The sequence below is a fragment of the Sapajus apella genome, unplaced genomic scaffold, assembly GCF_009761245.1.
Source record: "Sapajus apella isolate SASKATOON/1434 unplaced genomic scaffold, GSC_monkey_1.0 scaffold3, whole genome shotgun sequence".
Classification (NCBI taxonomy): domain Eukaryota; kingdom Metazoa; phylum Chordata; class Mammalia; order Primates; family Cebidae; genus Sapajus; species Sapajus apella.
The window spans coordinates 54031428-54054375 of NW_022436943.1; the positions used below are offsets into that span (position 1 = coordinate 54031428).

Consider the following 22948-nt stretch of genomic DNA (forward strand, 5'->3'; position numbering starts at 1 on the left):
CCAGCTACTCAGGAGGCTGAGGTGGGAGAATCGCTTGATCCCAGGAGGTGGAGGTTGCAGTGAGCCGAGATTGTGCCATTGCACTCCAGCCCAGGCACCATTGCAAGACTCCATCTCAAAAAAACAAAAAACAGAAAAACCTCAGAATATTATATATTATTCCCCAACCAGAATGTTAGCTCTATAAGGGTAACACTTTTGCCATGATTTCCTTGGAGTGTAGGACAGCCAAAGGCACATTGTAGGTGCTCAGCAAATACTGATGAATGTACAGGTGTGAGGATTACAGGACATCATTATGTAAAAACTTTGGCACTTGGCCTGGCCCTTGGCAAGTGCTCAAAAATGGCAGATGGTGGTGAGTTTCTGAGTGTATGGAGTTTCTGTTCTCATGTCCTTCTTTTCCACCTAGTTGTGAGCCTCTCAGACTCTCAAAGTCAGAAACTAGGTCTCATTTATCTTTGCTTCCCAGGGATCCCTACACACAAAAGGTGATCAATAAATGTGTGTGAAGGGAGTATTTGAAGAGACCCTCAAATTGTGTCCTTGATCTGGTACATTCAAAGACCAATGAAACCATCCTTGTTCTAAAAAAAATTAAACCTTTTTATTAGTATATTTATTTTATATATAAAAGAAATACAAAAAAAAAAAAAAGAAACACAAAGAAAATGCTTTTATGGCAAATCAGATTTGTCGGTGCCTTCAGCTTGGGCTCCAGGCTCTGTCCCACTGGGTGACAACAAAGTCCGCCGGTTGTAATGACTCTTGATAATTCCCGTGTTGTTGTTCTCATTGAGTAGCTGCTTTTGCCTTTGCCTATTGAGGGACTGGACGAGTCCCAGGACGACTGCAGCCAGGGAGTACTGCCCAGGCAGTCTTCTTGGGGGCAATATGAATGGGTTGGGTTGGACTCTTCCCAGGAGAAAGTACGTTTTGATTTTTCCTTCCTGTTCACTAATGCCTTTTACGTAGATCTCCCCTCGGTAGTCAAAGGCAAAGCCCTGATCTTTCAGGATGAGATAGGTCTCCTCTGGGACTTGGATCCGGCCACTAACCCCTGTGCTGTCCATTCGGCTTGCCAGGTTCACAGTTTTGCCCCAAATGTCATACTGTGGTTTCTTAGCGCCAATAACGCCAGCTACCACTGAGCCGTGGCTGATGCCTAGGGGGTGAACCAAAGGAGTAAGAGGTCAGAGGTAAAAGAGAGACATTAGGGTATCTGAACCCCTCCCTGGGACAGTGATCAATATGTGTGGGGTCTCTGTGGATGAACTGGAGGGCCTAGATCCTGCCTCAGTCACTTACTAGATGTGTCACCTGGGTCAGTTACTTAACCTATTTGGACCTCACTTTTCTCATCAGTAGAATGGAAATAATTAAAGGAAGACTTAATGAGATAATATAAGTAAAGCCACCATGGCATAGTGTCTGGCAACCAGTGAGTGCTCGATTGAATATAATTATTATTTTCGTAATAATGAAAATAACTGAGACTTGTCTCAGTCTGTGGGATGATCAGAGCATGGACCAGCAGTCAGGGTCCATGGGATCTCCTGCTTCTGCCGACATAGTGCTCTGAGAACCTGGACAGACCTTTTCCCTCTCTGTTTTAGCTTAGGTCCTCAGCGTCAATCCCTCAGTCCATGGCAATGGCTTTCTAACTGTCCTTCCTGTCTCCTCCCTTGTCCCCCTTGAGTTCATCCTCCACACTGCTGCAGAAGTGGGAGGGCTTTTTTGCACTGCACATCTGAACAAGTTACGACTCACCTAAATATCTTCCAGAGCTCCTTTCACTTACAGAATAAAGCCAATGCTCCTTAGAATCACAATCAAGAACCTCTCTGATCTGACTTTTGCCTGATTTTCCAGCCTCATTTATCCCACTCTTTTCCTTACTGCTGCATTATATCTACACTGAACTGCTGGAGTTTTCCTAATCGCACCCAGTACCCACCTTTGCCCCTTTGTCCTGACTTTCTCTCTGCTTGGGCTATTACTTCCCCACAATTCCACAGTTTATCTGGTAAATACTTTTAAAGACAATTTCACTGCCTCCTCCCTCCTCCTGTAGGAAACAAATAATTCTAGAAATGGCAGCATTTCAATAAACATGTTAGTGGACATGTATGTCTCTGTCTAACAGAATTATTTCATTCTACAAACATTGACTAGGCACCTGCTATGAGCCAGGTTCTGTCCTAGGCACTTGGGATATGGTGGGAGGGAAAAGAAGTACAGCCTTGGTCCCCATGGAGTTTACCTTCTACTGGGGAGAGATAGAAAATAATTTTTAAAATGTAATATAATATCAATGAATTATTAGGGCTACAAAGAAAAATCAGTCAGGGTAAAAGAATGGTGAAAGATGGAAAAGAGTGTATTTTGGAGTAAGGGGATTAGCAAAGACTTTGTTGAGCAGAGATTTGAAGAAAGTGGTGGGAATAGCCATGCAGATATCTGGGTGAGATTATTCTAGTCAGAGGCAAAAGCAAGACACACAAACACACTGTTATAATTGACAGAATGTGAAAATATCACTCTATAGATTACATGGGCATCACAATGATAGTTAGCTCTTTAAAATTTGCAGAGAACTTTGACAGCCAATACCCCATTTGATTCTCATTACTATGAAGTAGGGAGGGAGAGGAGGTAATAATTTGACACCCAACTTACACAGGAGGAAACGGAGACACAGAAGGTTTAAATGATTTGCCCAAAGTCATACAGCTGTTTACAGCAGACCCAAAACACAAACTGAGATGATTAATTCACTTGGAAAGTTAATTTTCCAACCTCTGAGATCAGTGAAACTCTACTAACAGTATAATATTTCATGACAAGGGCTGACCCTGATTTGGCAACATCTTCAGAATTTACTTCGAATATCTCTTTGTTCATCATTACAGTTCTCTTTTTTATTCCTGCATCAATTGTGTAGTCGACGATTTCAGAAACGACATTGATAAGATTGATGGAAGTTGTGGGAACAAACCCTGAACATCCCATCCACAGATCAAAAACATAAACTATAACTTCTCCAATCCAAAGAACAAAGACATATGGCATGCCTTAGATCTGACAAGTCAGATACTGGTATTTCTTGACCTCTTTCTTGAAAGCCGCTAAGGGAGAAGCAGATAAAGTAAAATGGCATGTCAGCCAGAAGATGTCTACAGTATGAGGGCTGCAGCAAAAGTTATTTTAAACGGCACCTTGGCAGCCAGAATGTCATTGTCTCAGAGTCAGGAAATGCTGGAGCTGCTACTGGTGTGACTATTTGCCTGTGTGATCTTAGGCTAGTTACTCCCTTTTTCTGGGTCTGCGTTTTCTCATCTACAAAATGAGAATGTGGACTAGACCAGGGGCTTTCAGACTGCATTTCAGGAGGTCATTGAGGCTGAGTTGAGATGTGGAAGGAATGGCAAATTATAAAGGATTATTATCGATTGCAGTGATTATTGTTATGCTGTTGCTTTGCACAGTGGTGTCTTTAAGCCCAAAGGAAGGGCAAGTTTTGCAGCTGAGTAAAGCCTGTCTTTGGAAGTATAGTATCTGCCATCCTCAAGAGCAGAATCCTGCCTTTGTCTAAAGAAATTATCCTGAAGAACCTGAGAGCAATACATTGACCACCAGCATTGAGCTACCCAAGAGTCAAAATTAAATGACTGATTAGTCGGCTACATCTCTATGCACAACCTTGCATGGGCAGGCAAGTTGGAAGAGAGGTTCACAATTGTCTAGCATTTGCCAAAGGCTGGCTGCTTTGTATTTCTGCACACAGGCCAGTATCCTAAATTGTTTCCAGCATCTTGAGTGAGAGGAAACTAAGAAAGGTCTGAGATGACCCTGTCCCCATCCTTGGCAGGGTGGTGATAGGCCTGTTGCATTTTGCAGGGAAAAGCTTCCTGGATTGATGCCCAAGGTAGGGGAGGGTCTGTGAAGCAAGGTCAGCTGGCTCTATCAGGCCCCACTTGCAGCCGCTACTCACCAATCCGGAGTTCAAAATTGTTGAATGAATGTTTGTTGATCTCCTGTATGCTTTCTGTCAGGGCGAGTGAGAAGTCAGCCAAAGCACACAAATGTCCCCATTTGTCTTCACATTGCTGAAGCAAACATGAGGAGAAGAATTCATTTAATGTGAAACATGCGGAACATTAACATTTCTGCAGCAGGGGCTTTATGTCCTAACCCAACCCCACCTGCACATCCCTTAAAGGAAATGATCATATGTGTGAGCCCCTGTACTCTCAAGTCACTGGTATCTCAGAACAAGGGGAGACATGAGATTTGCTTGCAAGAGTGTTGTAGATGTGGGTCATTGTGTTCCTTCTTCCACATCTACACTTGTCTGTTCAGATTGATGTAGCATCGGTTCCTGAGTGTATGCTMACTGGCATGTATGTGAATGGGTGTGAGTGTATGTATGTATGTACATGTGTGTTGGGGGTGTGTGGGTGGGCATGACTGTATGTGGTGTGTGTGTGTGTGGGTGTGTATGTGTGAATGTACGTGTGTGTATGTGCATGTGTTGGGGTATGTGGGTGGGTGTGAGTGTATGTGGGTATGTGTAAATGCGTGTGTATGTGAGTGTGTGTTGGGGGAGGGTGTGAGTGTATGTATGTGTGTGTGTATGTCAGTGTGTGTGTGAGGGTATGTGTGTATGTGTGAGTGTGTGTATATGTGCGTGTGTTTTGGGGTGTGTGGCTGGGTGTGAGTATATGTGAGTGTGTGTATGTATGTGAGAGTGTATGTGTGCACATTGTGAGTGTGTCTATGTGTGAGTGTAAGTATGCATATGTGTGTGTGTGTGTGTATGTGTGTATGTTGGGGGTGTATGGGTGGGTGTGAGTGTAGGTATGTGAGTGTGGGTATGTGTATGTGTGTGTATGTGTGTGTGTGAGTGTATGTGTTTATGTGTGTATGTGAGTGTATGTGTTTGTGTGTGTGTATGTGTGTATGTGTGTATGTATATGTTCCTAGGTATGTGTAGCTTTTCCAATGTAAGAACTGTGTCCATTTCCTTTCAATTGCTCACAGTGTGTGTTTAAGAGATGTTACACATTTGCTTACAAAACTCCTAAGAGAAGTGCTGCACAAGCCTCTGGGCCTCTCTGAACCTCTGTTTCCAAATCTATAAAAAGGGGATAAGCCTACTTGCCCTTGCTACCTCATAGGTGTTGAATGAGATTTTTTAATATGAGAGAACTTTGTGCTTCTATAGAACAGAGGTTAGCAAACAGTTTCAGTAAAGGCCAGATAGCCAATATTTTAAGCTTTGTGGACCATATGGTCTTTGTTGTGACTACTCAGTGTTGCCATTTTAGCTTGAAAGGAGCAATAGGCAAAATATAAATGAATGAGCGTGGCTGTGTTCCATAAAGTTTTATTTATAAAAGCAGAGGGTGGGCCAGATTTGATCTGTGGGCTATAGTTTTCCAATCCCTGCTGCACATGTGCTAAATAATAACCAGCATGAATTTCGTCCCAGACAGTCATTCTTGAAGTATTTTATTGTTTTTAGTTGGAAAAAGGATAGGAAGGATGGGAAGAAATTGATGAGAATTCTATTTCCCCAAGTATCTTGGACTCATATTCATTTAACACGAATTGAGGACTTATTAGATAATTCATCCATTAGCCCTGGAAGGTAGACAGTGTTGCTGTTTAACATCAGTGCCTGGAACACAGTCAACACTCCAAAAAGCAGCAGCATTATTATCCTTACGTATGACTTTTGAAAGACAAAACAAAAATAAGAAAAAAGAGGCTAGTATTAAGCGTTTAGTAAGATCCACAACTAAATCACAATAGGGTATTTCTTGGCTCTGATTTTGTTCAAGGGAACAGTGAGGTTCAGAACAAAGTCTAGAAGTTTCTCAAAAAAAAGCAGCATGGCTTGGTCGGGTAGACTCTACCTACCTTGGGGGCAAATTCACATCACATAACTACTATAATCCAGCCCATCAGGTTTTCTCCCCATCTTTCCCTAAGACTTGGCGACAGAGGCTTCACCACCATCGGTGACATGACAGCAGCAAGATCCCTGCCATGCGTTGTGGCTGAGTCCAAAGAGTTACCTGTTTTTCAGGTGACAGGCCTGACACAGCCATGTAGGTGCTGCCAATGGTCTTAATCTTTTCAATGTCTTGAAATCGGTCTTCACCAAGCAACTGAAAGAGAGCCAGGCAATGGTGTTAGCCCTGGTGTTTATTCTTCCAGGAGCCTGGGGCTCCTGAAAACAGGCCCCTGGCTTACAGTGAGCTGCCTCATGATTCAGCATCCTCCAGTTACCTGCTTTTCTCTTGAGAATCATGCTTGCAGCCAGTCACATATATTTAATGAGGACTTCTTGCTAAGGGTCAGGAGCGGAGATGGGTGTCACCTGGTACTCTTTAAGGAGTAGATCTGCCTCTTCACCTGTAAGTCAGATCTGTCCCTGCTCTGTGCAAAACCCTCCTGTGGCTTCCTGTTTTACTCAAGGTCAAAGTCAGTCTTCATTGTGACTTGCAAGGCTTGCAGAGACCTGTCCCCTCTCTTATTGTCTCCTTCTCTCATTCTGCTCCAGCCACACTGATCTCCTTTGCCCCTTGCCACACTGACCTGAGAACAAACCAAGCCTGCTTCGGCCTCAGGACTTCTGCACCTGTTGTTCCCTTGCTGGGCTACTCTTCCCTCAGACAACTGCATGGCTCACTCCCTCACCTCCTACAGGTCTTTCTTCAAATCCCATCTCTGCAATGCAGTCCTCTTGACCACCCCATCTAAAAGTGAACACAGCATCCCATCCCCACATACATATTCTTATCTTCAGAAAGAGCCTGAGTCAGGTGAGAACATGTGGACTCAGGGAGAGGAGCATTACACACTGGAGGCAGTTGGGGGGTGGGTAGGTGAGAGACAGCGGGGGATGGGGAGGGTGAGGAGGGTGGGGAGGGATAACATGGGGAGAAATGACAGATATAGCATGCACCTAAAATAAAATAAAATAAAATAAATCTGGAAACATCATTCTCAGCAAACTGACACAAGAACAGAAAGCCAAACACCACATGTTCTCACTCATAGGTGGGTGTTGAACAACGAGAACACGTGGACTCAGGGAGAGGAGCATCACACACTGAGGGCAGTTGGGGGGTAGGGAAGAGAAAGCAGGGGGTGGGAAGGGAGGGGAGGGTGGGGAGGGATAGCATGGGGAGAAATGACAGATATAGTATACACCTAAAGTAAAATAAATAAATTTTAAAAAAATAAAATAAAAAAAAAGACTGGAAGAGGGATGTCCACATATGTTGGGGCACAGAACTAGGGCTTCTGCCTCCATTGCTCATCTGTTTCTCTGCGTGGCACTTTGAGTCTGGCATTCTCAGAACTATTTTGCAGATGAATAAACAGAGTCCCCATGTGGTAAAACAGTGTGTCCCAAGATCCCAGGGTGAGAAAGGGGAGACAGGACCAGCCACATAATTTGCAGGGCCCAGTGCAAAATGAAAATGTGGAACACCTTGTTCAAAAATTAAGACTTACATGGGAGCAACAGCAGAATGTTAAAACAAGTGTCGGTCCCTTTTGTGACTGCACAGGCTGCACGCTCTGAGTGGGAGAGCTAGGCTCCAACTCAAACCTCACTGATTTCCAAGTCTAAACTTTGTCTTCTTAGTCCAACTCTTGGCAGACATTTAGATGCAATTTCTGATGCTCTAACTTTTTACCTTCATTTAAGATTGTAATATCCTCAGGGTCTCATGTCATCCTGGGGAGGACAGACAAGCAGATGCAGCAGAAAAGGTGTTTTTTTTTTTATAGACTCTCTTGTTTCAGGCATTGTTTCAAAATTAATCAGCAGCTAAGAAAACCTGGAAAATTCCTCCCTGAGAGAAACTCTTCTGGAAACTTGGAGAACATAGGTAGGTGTTTTGCTTTGGGCTGTGTGTGCATGTGTGTGTGCGTAACCTGATTTACAGCAGAGGCAGGCTTTGTTTATTATTTCTGTTTCCTGAACTAAAGCGAAGCCCCTCTTCTGCTCCCGCTGAGATTCTGCAAATTGTGCCCAGGGTCTGCAGGTCTTCAGTCTTGGATCATGACTGACCTTTGCCCTCAGACACTAAGCAAACAGATTTGGTGTTGTGGCAGCTCTTCAGCTGCTAATGTTTCCACTTAAAAATCCTGGAACATCTTCAATGGCTCACCTTCCCTCTGCCTCCCTGCAGCTACTTCCCCGCAGCTTTCCGCTGGCGGTGGACTGATCTGACGTGGTCCTGTGGAGAGCAGGTACTTTTCCTTCCCTTCTCATCAGAACCACTTGGCTGAGAGCCAGTTTCAGGCTCTGGTAAGCCTCCCCATCCGAAGATAGTTTGGAGGCAGAAAGGAGCTTCATCATCTCATTTAATATCCATGCAGCAGATTTATTTACACTATAGCTAAAAGTGTCTGGGGGCATACTGTGGTCCCTGATCAGCCCATTGTTCAGTAGAACAAATGGAGATGTGAGATGTGAGAGGGGTCTTTGGCCCTTTGTTGAGGTAGGGGTTGAGGGGTGAGACGCCCTTGAGTTGGGTTATCGCAAACACAGTCTTGGAGGGTGTGATCTGTGCAAAGGTTAGGTTTCCTCTGAGCCAGGAAAGAATTTTGCATGATCTCAGTAACTGGTGGTGATTCTGTCAGCTAGAAGAGAAGCGTCAGTACTGAAGTGAACACAGCCAGGCAGAATCTAGAGGGCCTCTCTTGACCAAAAAACAAAACAAAACAAAACAAAACAAAACACGGCATGTCTGAGTGACCCAAGGGCCCACACAGGCAAAGTTGGGAGTGCTTGGGGCTGGCGATTCAGGCCACGTTTTTATTTTTCCTGTCGACTACATTCTCCCTGACCTTCCGCCTTCCCCTGTCCCACCCTTTCTCTTCCACCTCCTCCCTTTCCTCCTTCTTTCATCCTTCTTCTCCTCATCGCTGCCTCTCTTCTCTCTCCCCTCCTCCCATCTACTCCTCCCCCTCCTCCTCTTATTCACACTTGTCCTCCTAGTCTAAAGCCCATGTTCTGAACAACCCAGCCTCCTAGACCAAACCCCTTTTCTCTAACTTTCTTCTGCAAACGCCCATTTCAACCACTAGGGGGCACTGCTCTCTTTCTCTGCTTTGGAAGACTCCAGAGTGTCTATAATTCGATTCACTGAGAAGCAAATGTAATTCAAATGTACTTTATTCATTACAATTTTAAAATGTGAGAGGGAGCATTTTTGGAAGATGGGTTGCTATAAAGCAAACGTTCACCTGCGGCCCAGAATGACTTTGAAAGTGGCACGACACAAATTTGTAAACTGTCTTAAAACATGAGATATTTCTTTTTGCGAATTTTTTAAGCTCACCAGGTATCCTTAGTGTTAGTGTATTTTATCTGTAGCCCAAGACAATTCTTCTTTCAATGTGGCCCAAGGAAGCCAAAACAATGGACACCCCTGCTATAAAGTTTAAAATACAACAAAGCTTGACGTCTTAATCATTAGTCAAATATTTTTAATAGGGTAATTAAAAAATTGTTAAGTATGTTTTGAATTGCATTAACCTATCTTCATCTTACTATCTGCCAGTTTGTTTATGTCCTCCCATTAATTAGTTCTTTAGGCAAGTACTTAGCAAGCATCTGCCATGTCCATCTCTTACATGCTAGACACAGAGCTAGGCCTTGGAGATTTAACCAGCTACAAGAATATGGCTTCCATTTTAGCGAGCTTGTGGCCTAGCATAGAGACAGGAGTTAAAGGCGCTATTGTCACAAGATTGCCTTCCCCTCCTCACCTTGCAAGGCCCTCTGTACTAAGACACTTACCAGTGACTTCTTGTGTAAGAGCAACTCATAGTCACCCTGCCTCCCATTGAATGGTGAAGCCTTGGGAGGCAAGAAGTGATTAGGTCTTATCCATCTTGACCCCCTACAGCCATCCCAAGACAGCTACAATGACCGTGATTGAGCTTACGTCTTCAGAATCATTACCATGAAGTGCCAGGTAAGTGAGAAATAGTGCAACACAAATGATTACACATCAAAACAGTATGGGAGACTGAAGTTTAAATCTTGGCTTTCCCACTTGGTGGTATGTGACCCTGGTCATTCTTGGTGTGTCTAAGTCTCAGCTTTGCTTATTTATAAAGTGAAAGCTAATAATTCCTAGCCTAAGGGTTTGTGTGAGAGATAAATCACTATTAAGTGATATATATTGAAAATGCTTTGCGTTTCTGGAAACACGTGTAAAAACCTGTAGGGATTAGTAACATGGGTTTCCACCCTAGAACTAAGTGGGTAGTGGATGGTAAACAGGTCAGTATTGAAGGGTTTCAGCCTCTATGATAGAAGATTTTTCAGAGTATACATTTTTCATTAAAAAAGGAGTGAAGGGCCGGGAGCGGTGGCTCACGCCTGTAATTCCAGCACTTTGGGAGGCCGAAGCAGGTGGATCACGAGGTCAAGAGATCGAGACCATCCTGGTCAACATGGTGAAACCCCGTCTCTACTAAAAATACAAAAATTCAGCTGGGCATGGCGGCGTGTGCCGGTAATCCCAGCTACTCAGGAGGCTGAGGCAGGAGAATTGCCTGAACCCAGGAGGCGGAGGTTGCGGTGAGCCGAGATCGCGCCACTCCAGCCTGGGTAACATGAGTGAAACTCCATCTCAAAAAAAAAAAAAAAAAAATACAGGAGTGAAGGCCGGGTGTGGTAGCTCATGCCTGTAATCCTAGCACTTTGGGAGGCTGAGGCAGGCAGATCACAAGGTTAGGAGCCTGAGACCAGCCTGGCCAACATGGTGAAACGCTGTTTCTACTAAAAATACAAAAAATTAGCCAGGCATGGTGGCATGCACCTGTAACCCTAGCTACTCAGGGGGCTGAGGTAGGAGAATTGCTTGAACGCAGGAAGTGGAGGTTGCAGTGAGCTGAGATCGCACCATTGCACTCCAGCCTGGGAGACAGAGCAAGACTCCGACTTGAGACAAAAAAAAAAAAAAAAAAGGAATGACAATATTTATCTGGGTAGAGACGGGAGTTAGAAAAGCCTTCAAAAGTAGAAGTAATGTTTGCATTGACTGTTCAATGCATGTTAGCTTTTCAGCTGGCCATGGAGTCGAGGGAGAGAGGATGGGGTAAGGGTGAGGATGGCAGGGCCTCCAGGCAGAAAGCGCAGTGTGTGAGAGCCAGGTGAGCGTGCTGGCTTGTAAGTAGTCAGGTGGTGCTGGCCAGGTGGCATGCAGAGAGATGTAAGGCTGGAGAGAAGACAGGAACAGTGAGTGCAAGGCCCCTGCTGACCTGCTAAAGTTGACTGAAGGGTTTAGGCTTCAAAAGGATGTGACAAAATACTCCTGCCTTTGGTGGTTGCTAATGATGAGATGCAGAGAGGGAGAGCAGATAGTAGGTGACTGCAGTTATCTAGGAGAGAAATAATATGTCCTGAAGCAAGGTAAAAGCAGCATTGATGGTGAGAAAAAGGCAGGTGTGAGAGCAATTAAGAAAGTTGATGAGATGTCTGCACACCCATGTTCATCACAGCGTGTTCACAACAGGCAAAATATGGAATCAGCCTAAGTGTCCATTGAGAAATGAATGGATACACACGCATCCTCACGCGCGCACACGCGCACACACACACACACACACACAGTGGAATACTATTCAGCCACCAAAAGAAGGAAGACTTGTCATTTGCAACAACATGGAAGGGCCTGGAGGATACAATGCTAAATGAAACTAGCCAGGCCCAGAAAAACAAATACACATGATATCACTTATACTTGGAATCTAAAAACGTCAAACTCAGAAGCAAAGAGTGGAATGGTGGTGATCAGAACCTGGCGGGTGTGGTGGGAACAGGGAGATATTAGTTAAAGGGGATAAAGTTTTAGTTAGACAAGAGGAATACGTTCTGGAGATCCACTGCATAGCATAGTGACTATAGTTAATAATAATGTATTGGATACTTGAAAATTGCCAAGAGAGTGGACCTCAAATGTTTTTGCTACAAAAAAGTGATGACAGGTGAGGTGGTGGGGATGTTAATTAGCTTAATTTAGTCATTCCTCTATGTATACATATGTCAAAACATCACATTTTGCACGTAAATGTATACAATGGAAAGAAGGATTTCACCGGACTCAGTAGCTGGATCGAGCGTAGGGACGGAGGGAGAGGCTGCTGTTTAGAGTGATGCAGCAGTTGCTGTGTTTCCCACCCCACGCTCCTTTGTGGGGACATCCTCCAAAATGCCATGAGTGCCGGCTACTGACAACGCATTGCTGTGTCCTCTTCTGGAGAATCTGCCTGGCCTCATGAGGACCCCCTTGCTGGAAGTGCCTGGGAGGTTATGTACCCCTACCAGGGCAGCCCATGACCAATAATGACTGACCAACATGGAGATCCAAAAGCCTGGCCCCCTGCCTCAGTGTGAGGCAGTTGTACCATTTATGTGCCTGAGTTCCCTCCGGTGTTAGGCTGGGATTTGGCTTCTTCCGTAGCATTTTCTCAGTGAATCACTTGCTTCACGTTTCAGGCTTCTGCAACTGGATGGACTCTGATGTCCTTCAAGATGGGGAATGGGGGAGGAGAAGGCCCACTTCTGTCAACTTCATGCATGCAAATGAAGTGTCGCATGAATATTTCCCCCACAGAATGTTTTCATTAGACTCATGGAGCCTGCGGAAGAAACCACTATATGCAGGGTTTGTACTTCCAGTCAGTTCTCCGACCAAATGCAAGTGGACAGTTTTATCTTTGACACTTTGGGAAGATGGAGCAAGGCCCGCATCAGTGCCCAGCCTCTGTGGTGTCAGTGCCTGGGTAGCAGCACTGGCCTCCTACAGCCTCTAGTCAAGTCTTGCCTTTGCCATCTGCCAGCTGCGCGACACTGGGGCTATGTTATTTAGCCCCCCTGAGCTTCATGTTCCTGATCCCCCAAAGAGGGAAACAATAGCATTTAACTCAGGCGATAATCGTGATAACTAAATCAGATAAGACATGTTTGTGTTTATAATGCAGGCTGGAATTCTGTAAGTGCACACACACACACACACAAATCCAAAAAGGTAATTCCTACAATGAATAACACAATGCTTTGACAACAATGATGTCCGTTTGTGATTGTAAATTTCTCAGGTTTAGATTTACCTCATCGAAGTCAGCAATGATCTCATTCAGCAAGCGCAGGCATTCCACTCCCTGGTTATTCATTTCAGTCTGAGAGTAAAAGTCTGCAAATCCTGGGATGGAGGCAAACATCACCCCAACAGCGTCATAGGATTGAGAATACAGCTCCTGGACAGAGACACACAGAGGGGGCCAGAAATGGTCATTAGAGGTCAGTTCTGCAATGATGCTCCCTGTGCACACATGCATGTACACACATACACAGGCACCCACAGAGAGACAGAAAATGAGGCTTGGATACTGTTATGTCAATACTGAGTGTCTTAGTCCATGTGAGCTGCTATAACAAAATACCATAGACTGGGTGGCTTATAAACAACAGAAATTTATTTCTCACAGTTATGGAGGCTGAGAAGTCCAAGATCAAGGTACTCGCAGATTTGATGTCTGGTGAGGGCTTGCTTTCTGGTTCAGACATGGTGATTTCTCACTGTGTCCTCACGTGGTGGAAGAAGCAAGGCAAGTCTCTGGGACCTTTTAAAATAAGGGAACTAATCCCATCCACGAGGGCTCCCACCTTCATGATTTAATCACCTCCCAAAGTTCCCACCTCCTAATACCATCACCTTGTGAGTTAGGGTTTCAACATGTGAATTCTGGAGGATCATGAATATTCAGTCCATTGCACCACAATCACAGCCTCATCACCATATGGAATGTGATGACTGAAAATTCATGGTCTCCAGCCTAGCTTGGCCCTGAGTTCTGACTGACTGTTCATTCGTTCTTGGTCAGCTTCCTTTTCTTTTCTCCTCAATAGCTAGTCCAAACCCTCAGCTCTCCTTTTAACCCTACTCTATTTCTCTCAGTAGATGATCTTACCTTTCTACTTCATTGAGAAAATGGTGATGGCTCTTGGTGGTGACTTACTTCTGTTCCAATCCTCATACACTTGTCTGTTACCTGCTTTCATCTCTTTCACTTCAACTCCAGATGATGTGTCTGTCTTTCCTTCTCTTGCTGAAGGTCATCACTTCTACCTGAGATCTTGATCATTTAATAACTTCTTCAGCAACTTACGTTTTCGGTGATCCTTTTTTTTCTTATTTGTTTCTCCTGGCCTCCTCTCTCTGCTCCTCCTCATCCTATAAGAGTCTCTTCTGAGAAAAAGAACAAAGTACCCTGGATCCTGCAGACACTTGTGACTGTCAACCAGCTTCTCTTCCTCCTTGTTTTCAAATTTCTCAAACTAGTTTTTTCCTTCATTGTCTATTCCCCTGCTCTTAATGCCTATTGGCATCTCAGGCTGGAATGAAAGGAACGAAGAACAGTCTAGCCTGTCAGTCAAAGTGGAAAAATCAATGTACATATATAAGTTTACATCCTGCTGGACACCTGCAGACTGGTGTTTTTATTGATCACCCCAAGATATCGATTCTCTTGACTTTTTATGCTTTAGTGATGTCCTTTGCTTTTCTCTTGCCTGGCCCCTTTAAGAATGCCTGTTTTTTTGCTTCTCTTTCACTTTAAATATTGGTGATTGCTATGGTTCTGTCCTTGGCCCACTGAATGGCTCAGTTTTACAGACTTACATGGTCCATCTCTTTCAGTCCCAGCCTTTTCAACACCCACATGCTGACCATTTCTAAATTTCTGTGTCCAGGTCAGTTATCCTTCTTGGGCTTCAAGCTTCCATGTCTCAAGCTGGTTGCCCTCTTCCTCCTCCAACCATAAATTCCATCAACCTAATGTATCTTCCCTCCAACTAAGCCTGTGTCTACTGCATCACTCTCAAATTCACTTGGTGGCACCAGCATTGCCAAATCAAAATCAGAGACCATTAGAGTCATACCAACTCCTTCCCCATTGTATCCATCTTCAATAAATCGCCAAGTTCTGCTGGGTTTGTTTTTGTTTTCTAAACATGTTTGCTCCTACCACTCTGTGTGTATGTTTTAAAATCAGGCTCTTCCCATTTTCCTTCTTGATCACTAACATGAGCGCCTCCCACTGGGTTTCCTGACTCCAGTCTTGTTCCATTCAATGGTATCCTTCACACAGCAGGATCAAACAGTATCTTTAATAGTGTTTAAAGATACTCCCGATCTTAAATCCCTCCAATGGCTCACCATTGCCCTCAGGATAAAGCTCACACACCGAAGCATGACATACATGCATGCCCCTGCCTCCACCTCTCTCTTCAGCTTCATCACCTGCAACTCCCCAATTGGGCGTGTCCTCCAGAACACGGAAGCATTTGTACTTCCGTGTGCATGTGGTGTCTGATGCTGCAGGTGCTCTGCCTGTAGCTGCTCACCCACCGTTCAGGTGTCAGCCCTTGTGTTTCTTCGCATGGTGTTTTTCTCTGGCCGCTAGAGGGCACTCTGCTCACATGAAATGCAGCCTTGAGCGGTGTCAGGAAATTACCCCTCAGAAGCAGCACTTGACCAATGCCCATGGGAACTGCTGGATAGTTCCAGCTCCCTCACCCTTTGGGCCTGATAACTTTGAGGCATGCTCTCATACCATGTCCCTGAATTTCCCAGTGGGATTAAGCACCAGTAGCCCACAGAGGGAACTAATCTGATGATGCATCATTTATCGGTTGCCTGCCTTCTCATTTTCCAATCTACTTGTGTTTACTTGGACCACTGCTGAGTAAATTACTTACACTCAGATCTTTGTCTCAAGCTTTGCTCCTGGAAGAAGCCAAACAAGACACAACCCCTGTTCTATTTCACACTTAAATGCTTTAATTTCTGCCATCTGTCCCTTGGTGGGAAACGTTCTACCTTCCCTGCAGTTAGCTTCCTTTACCAGCCCAGCTCTTGTTTTCTGCTTTCACTAACCATTTAGAGACCACGACTTCCATAACCTTCCCAGACCCACAGAGGGGGTCTAGAGGCTGCACTTGGTGCTCTGCAGTGATCTCAACAATTCTATAGTATAGCCCTTGCCACCTGCATTGCTGTCTTAACATCCATGTCTTCCTTTAAGTGTGGATTCCATGAGGGTAAAAACCACATGCTATTCATCTTATCACACTCCAATTATATATCATGTGATTAATAGTTTTTGGATGCCTACAATGTAATGCACACCCTAGACAGTCTGGTCCAAGGTAAATACTCAAAACTGTTGGTTGACTAGTGACTTCCTGGCCTTTACAGGAAATGTAAAAGCTTACACATTGATTTTATCTGAATCCAATGATTTAATCCTTGCAATAATTCTATGAAGTAGTATGATCACTGTTTCTACTTTACAGATACAGAAAATGAGACAGACAGGAGTTAAATCATTGTTTTGGATCACACAGTTAGCAGTGGAAGAGACAGGATTAGAGGATTTCCAAGGCATTTCCCTGCTGTACACATATGAGTGTGCCTCCTGCACATCGCATGCCCTAGGTCAGAGAAAGATGGTGTCCCTGATTCGTCATCAATTGATCTCGAACTTTAAGTGTGGATGAATCTATACTGATGCCTTCTTTAGTTCTCATCCAAAAGAGCACAGGCAGCTGATGAGCAGCTGAGTAAGGCTCAGTGGGGTGGGAGGAGTACAGAGAGCAGTCAAGGAGCAGAGCAAAAGTAAGTGGCTTTCAAAAGTGGATTTCTGTTTACCTTGGCTTTGAACAGTGTGCTGATGCCAGGAAGGAGCCTGACTGCAGTAGGACTCAGAGAACCTGCGTAAGTAAACGTGCGTCCTCCTAATGGCTGTGGCTTGGTAAAAAGTCTCTGTTTACTCTATTAGCTGTAGTATTAGTTTGCTAGGGCTGTTGTAACAAAGCACCACAGACTCAGTGGCTTAATCAGCGGATGTTAGTTTCCTCACAATTGTGGAGGTTGGAAGTCTAGGTTCAAGGTGTTGGCAGGTTGGTGTTGCCAGAGGGCTTTCTTCATGGTTGCAGCTGCCATCTTCCCTGTGTCTTCACGTGGCCTACCTTATGTTCCAGTCTCCTCTTTCTATTAGGGCACTAGTCATATTGGGATAGGTCCCCCTAATGACCTCAGTGTAGCTTAATTACCTCTTTAAAGAAGCTGTCTCCAAATACAATTACATTTTGAGGTCCTTGGGGTTAGGACTTTAACATCTAAATTTTTGGGAGACCTAATTCAGCCCATTACACCTATATTTTTATTTCCTGCTTAAAAATAGAGAAAAAAAGAGAAGATGCTACCCTCCAAACTTCATTGCATAATTATGCAGTCCGGATCCCCTCCCACTTCAGTTTATGCCCTGTGATGTAAATGCCTCCGTGGTATAAAATGGCCCATGGCCAGGGGTGTCTTAACAATTGTTTGTCTCCCTGAATATTCTAATGAATGCCAGCTCCTCTCACACTCTTTTGTTTTGTTTTTGTTTTTGTTTTCTTGAGACACGGTCTAACTCTGTTGCCTAGGCTGGAGGGCAGTGGTGAGATCTTGGCTTACTGCAACCTCCGACTCCCAGGCTCAAGTGATTCTCGTGTCTCAGCCTCCTGAGTAGCTGGGATTACAGGCACCTGCCACCACACCTGGCTAATTTTTGTATTTTTAATACAGATGGTTTTTGCCATGTTGGCCAGGCTGGTCTTGAACTCCTGGCCTCAAGCGATCTACCCATCTTGGCCTCCCAAAGTGCCGGGATTATTGACGTGAGCCACTGTGCCCAGCCTCATGCCTTTTCCTTAGTTTTATTTCTCAGCCTTTCTATCATTTGAAATATTCTGATTGCTTAAATAATAAAATAGCGATAATAGTATTAGCTACTTTTTTGAGCACTTACTATGTGCCAAGCACAATGCAAAACATTGCACATGCATCATCTCATTTAATGCTCACCACAACCCCATGAGAAGGACACAAGTGAGACCCTTATTTCACTTATGGGGAACTGAGGCATGCAGAGCTTAAATTCTTTACCCAAGCCCCACAGTTGTTATGAGGAAGAGCTGGAATTTGTACCTAGACAGTCTGACAACAGCCCATGGTACTGCTAATAATAACTATAATTATTGCAACAACAATAGAAATTAATAATAATAATGACAAGCAGGAATAAATATCGTGGGAATCGGAAACTGGTTTGGGTTTGTCCATCTGGTTGGATGGTTGATTTCACAGTGGAGGGATAAGAAGAACACTGAACTTGAAGAAATATGACCTGAGTTCAGATCTTGATTCTGTGGAATCCTACTGGAGGCTGGAGAAGTGGGGATAGAGTGGGATGGGTCTCACCCCTCCTTTCCACAAGATGCTAAGTGATGGAGAGAGTGGCTACAGGGGCCTGACAGCCAGTGGAAGACCAACCCCCTCAACACAGGCTCTCACGTGAGGATGGATTAGACGATGTGTCTTGGATCTGAGGCACAAATGGGAACCTCCAGCTCCTTCCCGTGAGACAGAGTGGGACAGAGCTGATTTATCTACTCAGTGGCTGGCGGGGAACCTGGAGAATGGTGGGTCTTTACTTTCTTGTGGGCAAAGTGTTTTTATCTTCTTGAAGCCCAAAATAGCAAGAAACAGATGGCACACTCAAGGCGGCTGACTGGAGTGAGTTTAATGAAGGGACTATCTCTGAAGGTGTGTGTAGTCCTCAGAAGGGACTGTCTTTGAAGATGTGTTTCTTGTGGGGCAGAAGGAAGAACCTGTGTTACTGGGCTTGCCACATGTGAGGAGAAAACGAGTTTACCTTGGGCACAAACAGGTCTGTGAGGAGACAAGACAGACTGAGGTCCCTGTGGGCCTTTAGCACCTGGGCCCCACGATTGTCTCGAGGTCCGGTGACCCTGGCTCCCCCCAGTCTGATAGAGTAAGGCACCGTAAGAGAGGGAAAACCCTCCTTCCTGGCATTTCCCCATAGGGTGGAAGGTGTTACAGGGACTTCTTCCTCGGCAGGTGAAGGGAGTAACGTGGGAAGAGAGGAGCGCTCAACCCCCACAGCTGTGGGCACATGACTCTGGGCAAACGAGGTGACTCCTCTGACCACAGGTCCCTCGGCTGTCGATGACAGTGCCTGCTCTTGCTCTGAGTTTGCCCCGGTGGCACTGAGGTGCTCCACTCGTTACCTGCCTGCTCCTCTGTGCCATGGCAGTGGCTGCTCACACTGGTTCCAGTAAGTGCTTTTTCTCCGTATCCCTTTGGTCCTGGGAGCCACAACAACTTCCCACAGTTGCTGAGCACAGTGGGATTTTCATCTCCTTTTTATCCCTATTGCTTCAATTAGAGACCCAGCAGAAAAGAGGGGGCACCCTCAAATCAAGACAATTCAGGCAGGGTGAACTGATAAAGGGCTGAATTAGAAAGACGAGGGTAGGAAGTAGGGAAACCCTAAGAAATCGCTCAGAAACCCAAGGCTGGTGGCAGGAGAGTGGTCATCACACTAGGCTCAAAGGGATGAGAAGAGTCCCAGAGGCGTGAGTTGGTTTGACATTGCAGACAGCACAGCAGTGCGCTTGGGAGGATATTAATTTCTGTGAAGTGACATAGCCAGCTTCACATGATTCCAAGGGAATAAATATCTTGACCTCACTTTCCTCACTTCCCGCCATCTCTTACCCAGCACCCCTCATTGGTGACCCTCAACTGGGTGCCTGAGGGCCAGGCAGGTCACAGATGTAACCCATGTAGATCAGCCCTCTCACCCGTGCCCCCCAGGAAGAGCAGGGAGAAGAGGTGGGGTGATTTTAAAGGGTACACAGAGGAGCTCCAGGCAACCTACACACACCTTCGGAGATAGTCCCTTCCTTCAACTCACTCCATGCAACCACCTTGAGTGTGCCATCTGTTTCTTGCTATTTTGGGCTTTGAGAAGATAAAAACACTTTGTAAACTGGGGAGGGATTGATGAATATAGAAAAGCTATTACTGGTTTATTGTTAACTTCTTCTGGTTGGTTGAAGGTCTTGGCTGAAAACAGAGGATTTTGAGCATGTGTGTGTGCTCTGTCGCACGCCCGCATATGTCAGTATGAAGACTGATGTCCTCTTTGCTTAGGGAACTGTAGTCTGGTCCTTCACCTGCTCAGGCAACTCCAAGTCCTGTGTTTGCTTATACCAAGTTAAGCCATCTCTCTGCATAGGAGAAACTGAGGCTGAGACTTGCTAACCTTATTAGATTCTTGCATGTCCTTTAGGTCTCTGATCAAATGTCACCTCCTTAGAGAGACCTTCCATGACCCCTGCTCTAGTCTGAATGTGTCCCCCAAATTCATATGTTGAAACTTCACTGCCAGTAGGATAGTATTAAGAGGTGAGACATTTAGAAGGTGGCAAAGTGGTGAGGGTGGAGCTCTCATGGATAGCATTAAGGCCTGTGTTAAAGGGTAGAAGTGAGTGGATTCCTTCTTTCCCGCTCTTCCGCCATGTGGGGACACAGCGTTTTAAGTGCCATCTTGGAAGCAGAAATAAGGGCCCACACTAGACACAGAACCTGCTGGCATCTTGATCTTGGACTTTCCATTCTCTAGACCTGGGAGGAAATACATTTCTGTTCTTTAAAAATTGCCCAGTCTCAAGTATTTGGTTATAACAGTACAAACAGACCAAGAGACCAGTGTAAATACCCTATCAATGCCCTATTCCATTACTTAGCTTTTTCTATCCTCATCAAATTCATCACTCTCTGACACTGTGTCATATATTTCCTTGTTTGCTTCACTGCCTGTCTTCCCAGAAAAAAAACACATTTCAAAGCAGCAAGGTTTTTTTTTGTTTTGTTCACTGTTTTAACCCCAGTATTTAGAAGCACCTGCCACATGGTTGACCCTCAATAAATACTTGAGAAAGGAATGGGTGAAAGAAGGGATAGGAGGTGGGCCTGTGACTGGGAAGGAGTAGAAAAATAGCAATGGCTCACATATATAGAAACCAATAGCCAACAACCAGTGTGCATTTAAAATATGTCAAGCACCGTTTAAGTGCTTTAGGCGTGATAACGCGTGTAAATGTTGCAATGAATCACACGAAGACGGAGAGTATTGTTATGATCCCTTTGTAGCACAAGGGGCATGAGGAAAATGAAATCCAGAAATGGTTATTATCATCTGCCCGTGGTCACAGAGGTAGTGGGAAGAGGAACCAGAACTAAACCCACAGTATTAAGTTTTTGAATGCACCCAGGCATGGCCTTTCTATACTGAAGCTGCCTGACACTGGGCTGCCCTGGGGACTTAATGTGTTGTTATCCGATTTAGCTCTGACCCCAATTCAGCAAGGTCAGTATTATTTCCCCTATTACTCAGATGAGGAAATGAGCTCCAAAGAGTTGGGCAACCTGCCGTGGGTCACACAGCTAGTTAGTGACAGAGATGGGATTTATGCTTTGTGGACTCTCCAGCACCTGGGACAGCTGCCCTTGCTAGCGTCTTTTCAACAACTCCTCATAAAACCATGATGAGCCAGCGGGTTTCCTGGGACTCAGAGCTAGCATGCTTGACATTGATGAGATACCCAGGCTTGGACCTCCAGCTGGCTTTATCTGCAAGAATGTTCCTGACCAGAGGAGGTGAGTGCTATTCTAAGCCAAAAGTCCCCCAGAATAGCAGAAGCTGTCAAAATGTTTGTGTGGGTAACACTGCCTTGGACAGGATGCTTCTGAGGGTGAGGCCCTGTCCACCACCTGTGTTTGGATGGTTTGTGTCATCCTTTGTCACAGTTGCCCTTCTCTGCATGCACTTACAGTGAGGTGGAGGAGAAAGAACACTTTGGCTTTGGTGTTACACATACCTGGGTTTGGATTTGAGCTCACTACTCACTAGCTTTGTGATTGTGGGTAAATTTCTTTCCTTTTCTGAGCCTCAGTTTCTTCATCTATAAAATGGGGATAATAATTCCTACCTGTTATTGCAAGATCCAAGCTCCTTCTTCAATGCTCTTCAAGACTTGTCTCTTTGTACTTATGAAACCTCTGCTCTGGCCTGTTCTTTCCCTTAAAATATCTGGGTGCTTGTAGTCCCCCCAGTCCTTCTCAGCAAATATCCTATAGTATCTCATCTTTATGCCTTTGGCGATTTGGGTCTGTCTGCCTGGAATTCTTTTGCTCCACCTTCTTGACTGATTAATATCTGGGTCCTAGGAAGGTAAAAATTAGAATCATATTACAGTTGAAGAAACTGAGGCTCAGAGAACTTAACTAACTTGCTCCAAATCATGTGCTAGTAAATGGAAGAACTGGGATTTGAATACATGATCTACTGGCTTAATAGCCTGGGATTTTCCCACAAGATCACATGGCCTCCCTTGGAGCACCTCAAAAAGGGTGATAACCCAAGAAGGAAGAGAAAGGAGAGTCGGAGCTTGCAGCAACAATGCCAACGGTGGCTCCGAGCATACACCTGGCTGCTGTGGCCAGGGATATACACACAAGTTACACCTAAGAAGTCATCTGTCTTTGCCAGCTGGAGGTTGTATATTCAGTTCCTCTTTGAGAGCTGTCTGCAGAATGATTTTCTAAAGAGTGATGCAAACAAGTCAGTTGGAGGCTTTGTGCATCAAGCAACTCTTCTAGATCAGCTGAAGGTCAGCCATGAAGGCACTGCCACCCCAGGGATAGACCTGGGAGATACCCTGGCATAGCAGGAGACGGTGGTGCTTTGGGTGCTATTGTGGCCCCATGAAACTCAAAGATGTCCCCAATCAGATGTTCAGAGATTTGTATCACAGTTCAGATTTGTAGCAAGAGGAGAAGTTGAAAATGCCTTTGCATCTTACAGTAATAGGGCATGAAATTGGGAGCTTTTGCTGGCCACTACAGTCCTGCCCATTCCCTGTACTCTTTCTCTCTTTTTCTACACACACACACACACACACACACACACACACACACACACACACACA

General features: G+C 45.0%; 1 protein-coding gene across 3 annotated transcripts in view; it reads right to left on the bottom strand.

Moving 5' to 3' along the window:
* Positions 1-582: 582 nt before the first annotated feature.
* ADCY8 (adenylate cyclase 8) overlaps positions 583-22948 on the bottom strand; it is a 261483-nt gene continuing 239117 nt past the window's right edge. For 2 of the 3 annotated variants that reach the window (XM_032253696.1, XM_032253691.1), the window contains exons 14-17: positions 13153-13299; positions 6084-6176; positions 3995-4109; positions 586-1165 (exon numbers count right to left, since the gene is read on the bottom strand). In XM_032253696.1, the coding sequence (XP_032109587.1) occupies positions 678-1165; positions 3995-4109; positions 6084-6176; positions 13153-13299 (843 nt within the window). In that variant the 3' untranslated portion in view covers positions 586-677. Of the gene's footprint in view, positions 1166-3994; positions 4110-6083; positions 6177-13152; positions 13300-22948 lie in introns of all 3 variants that reach the window. The other variant, XM_032253684.1, reaches the window with a different exon arrangement.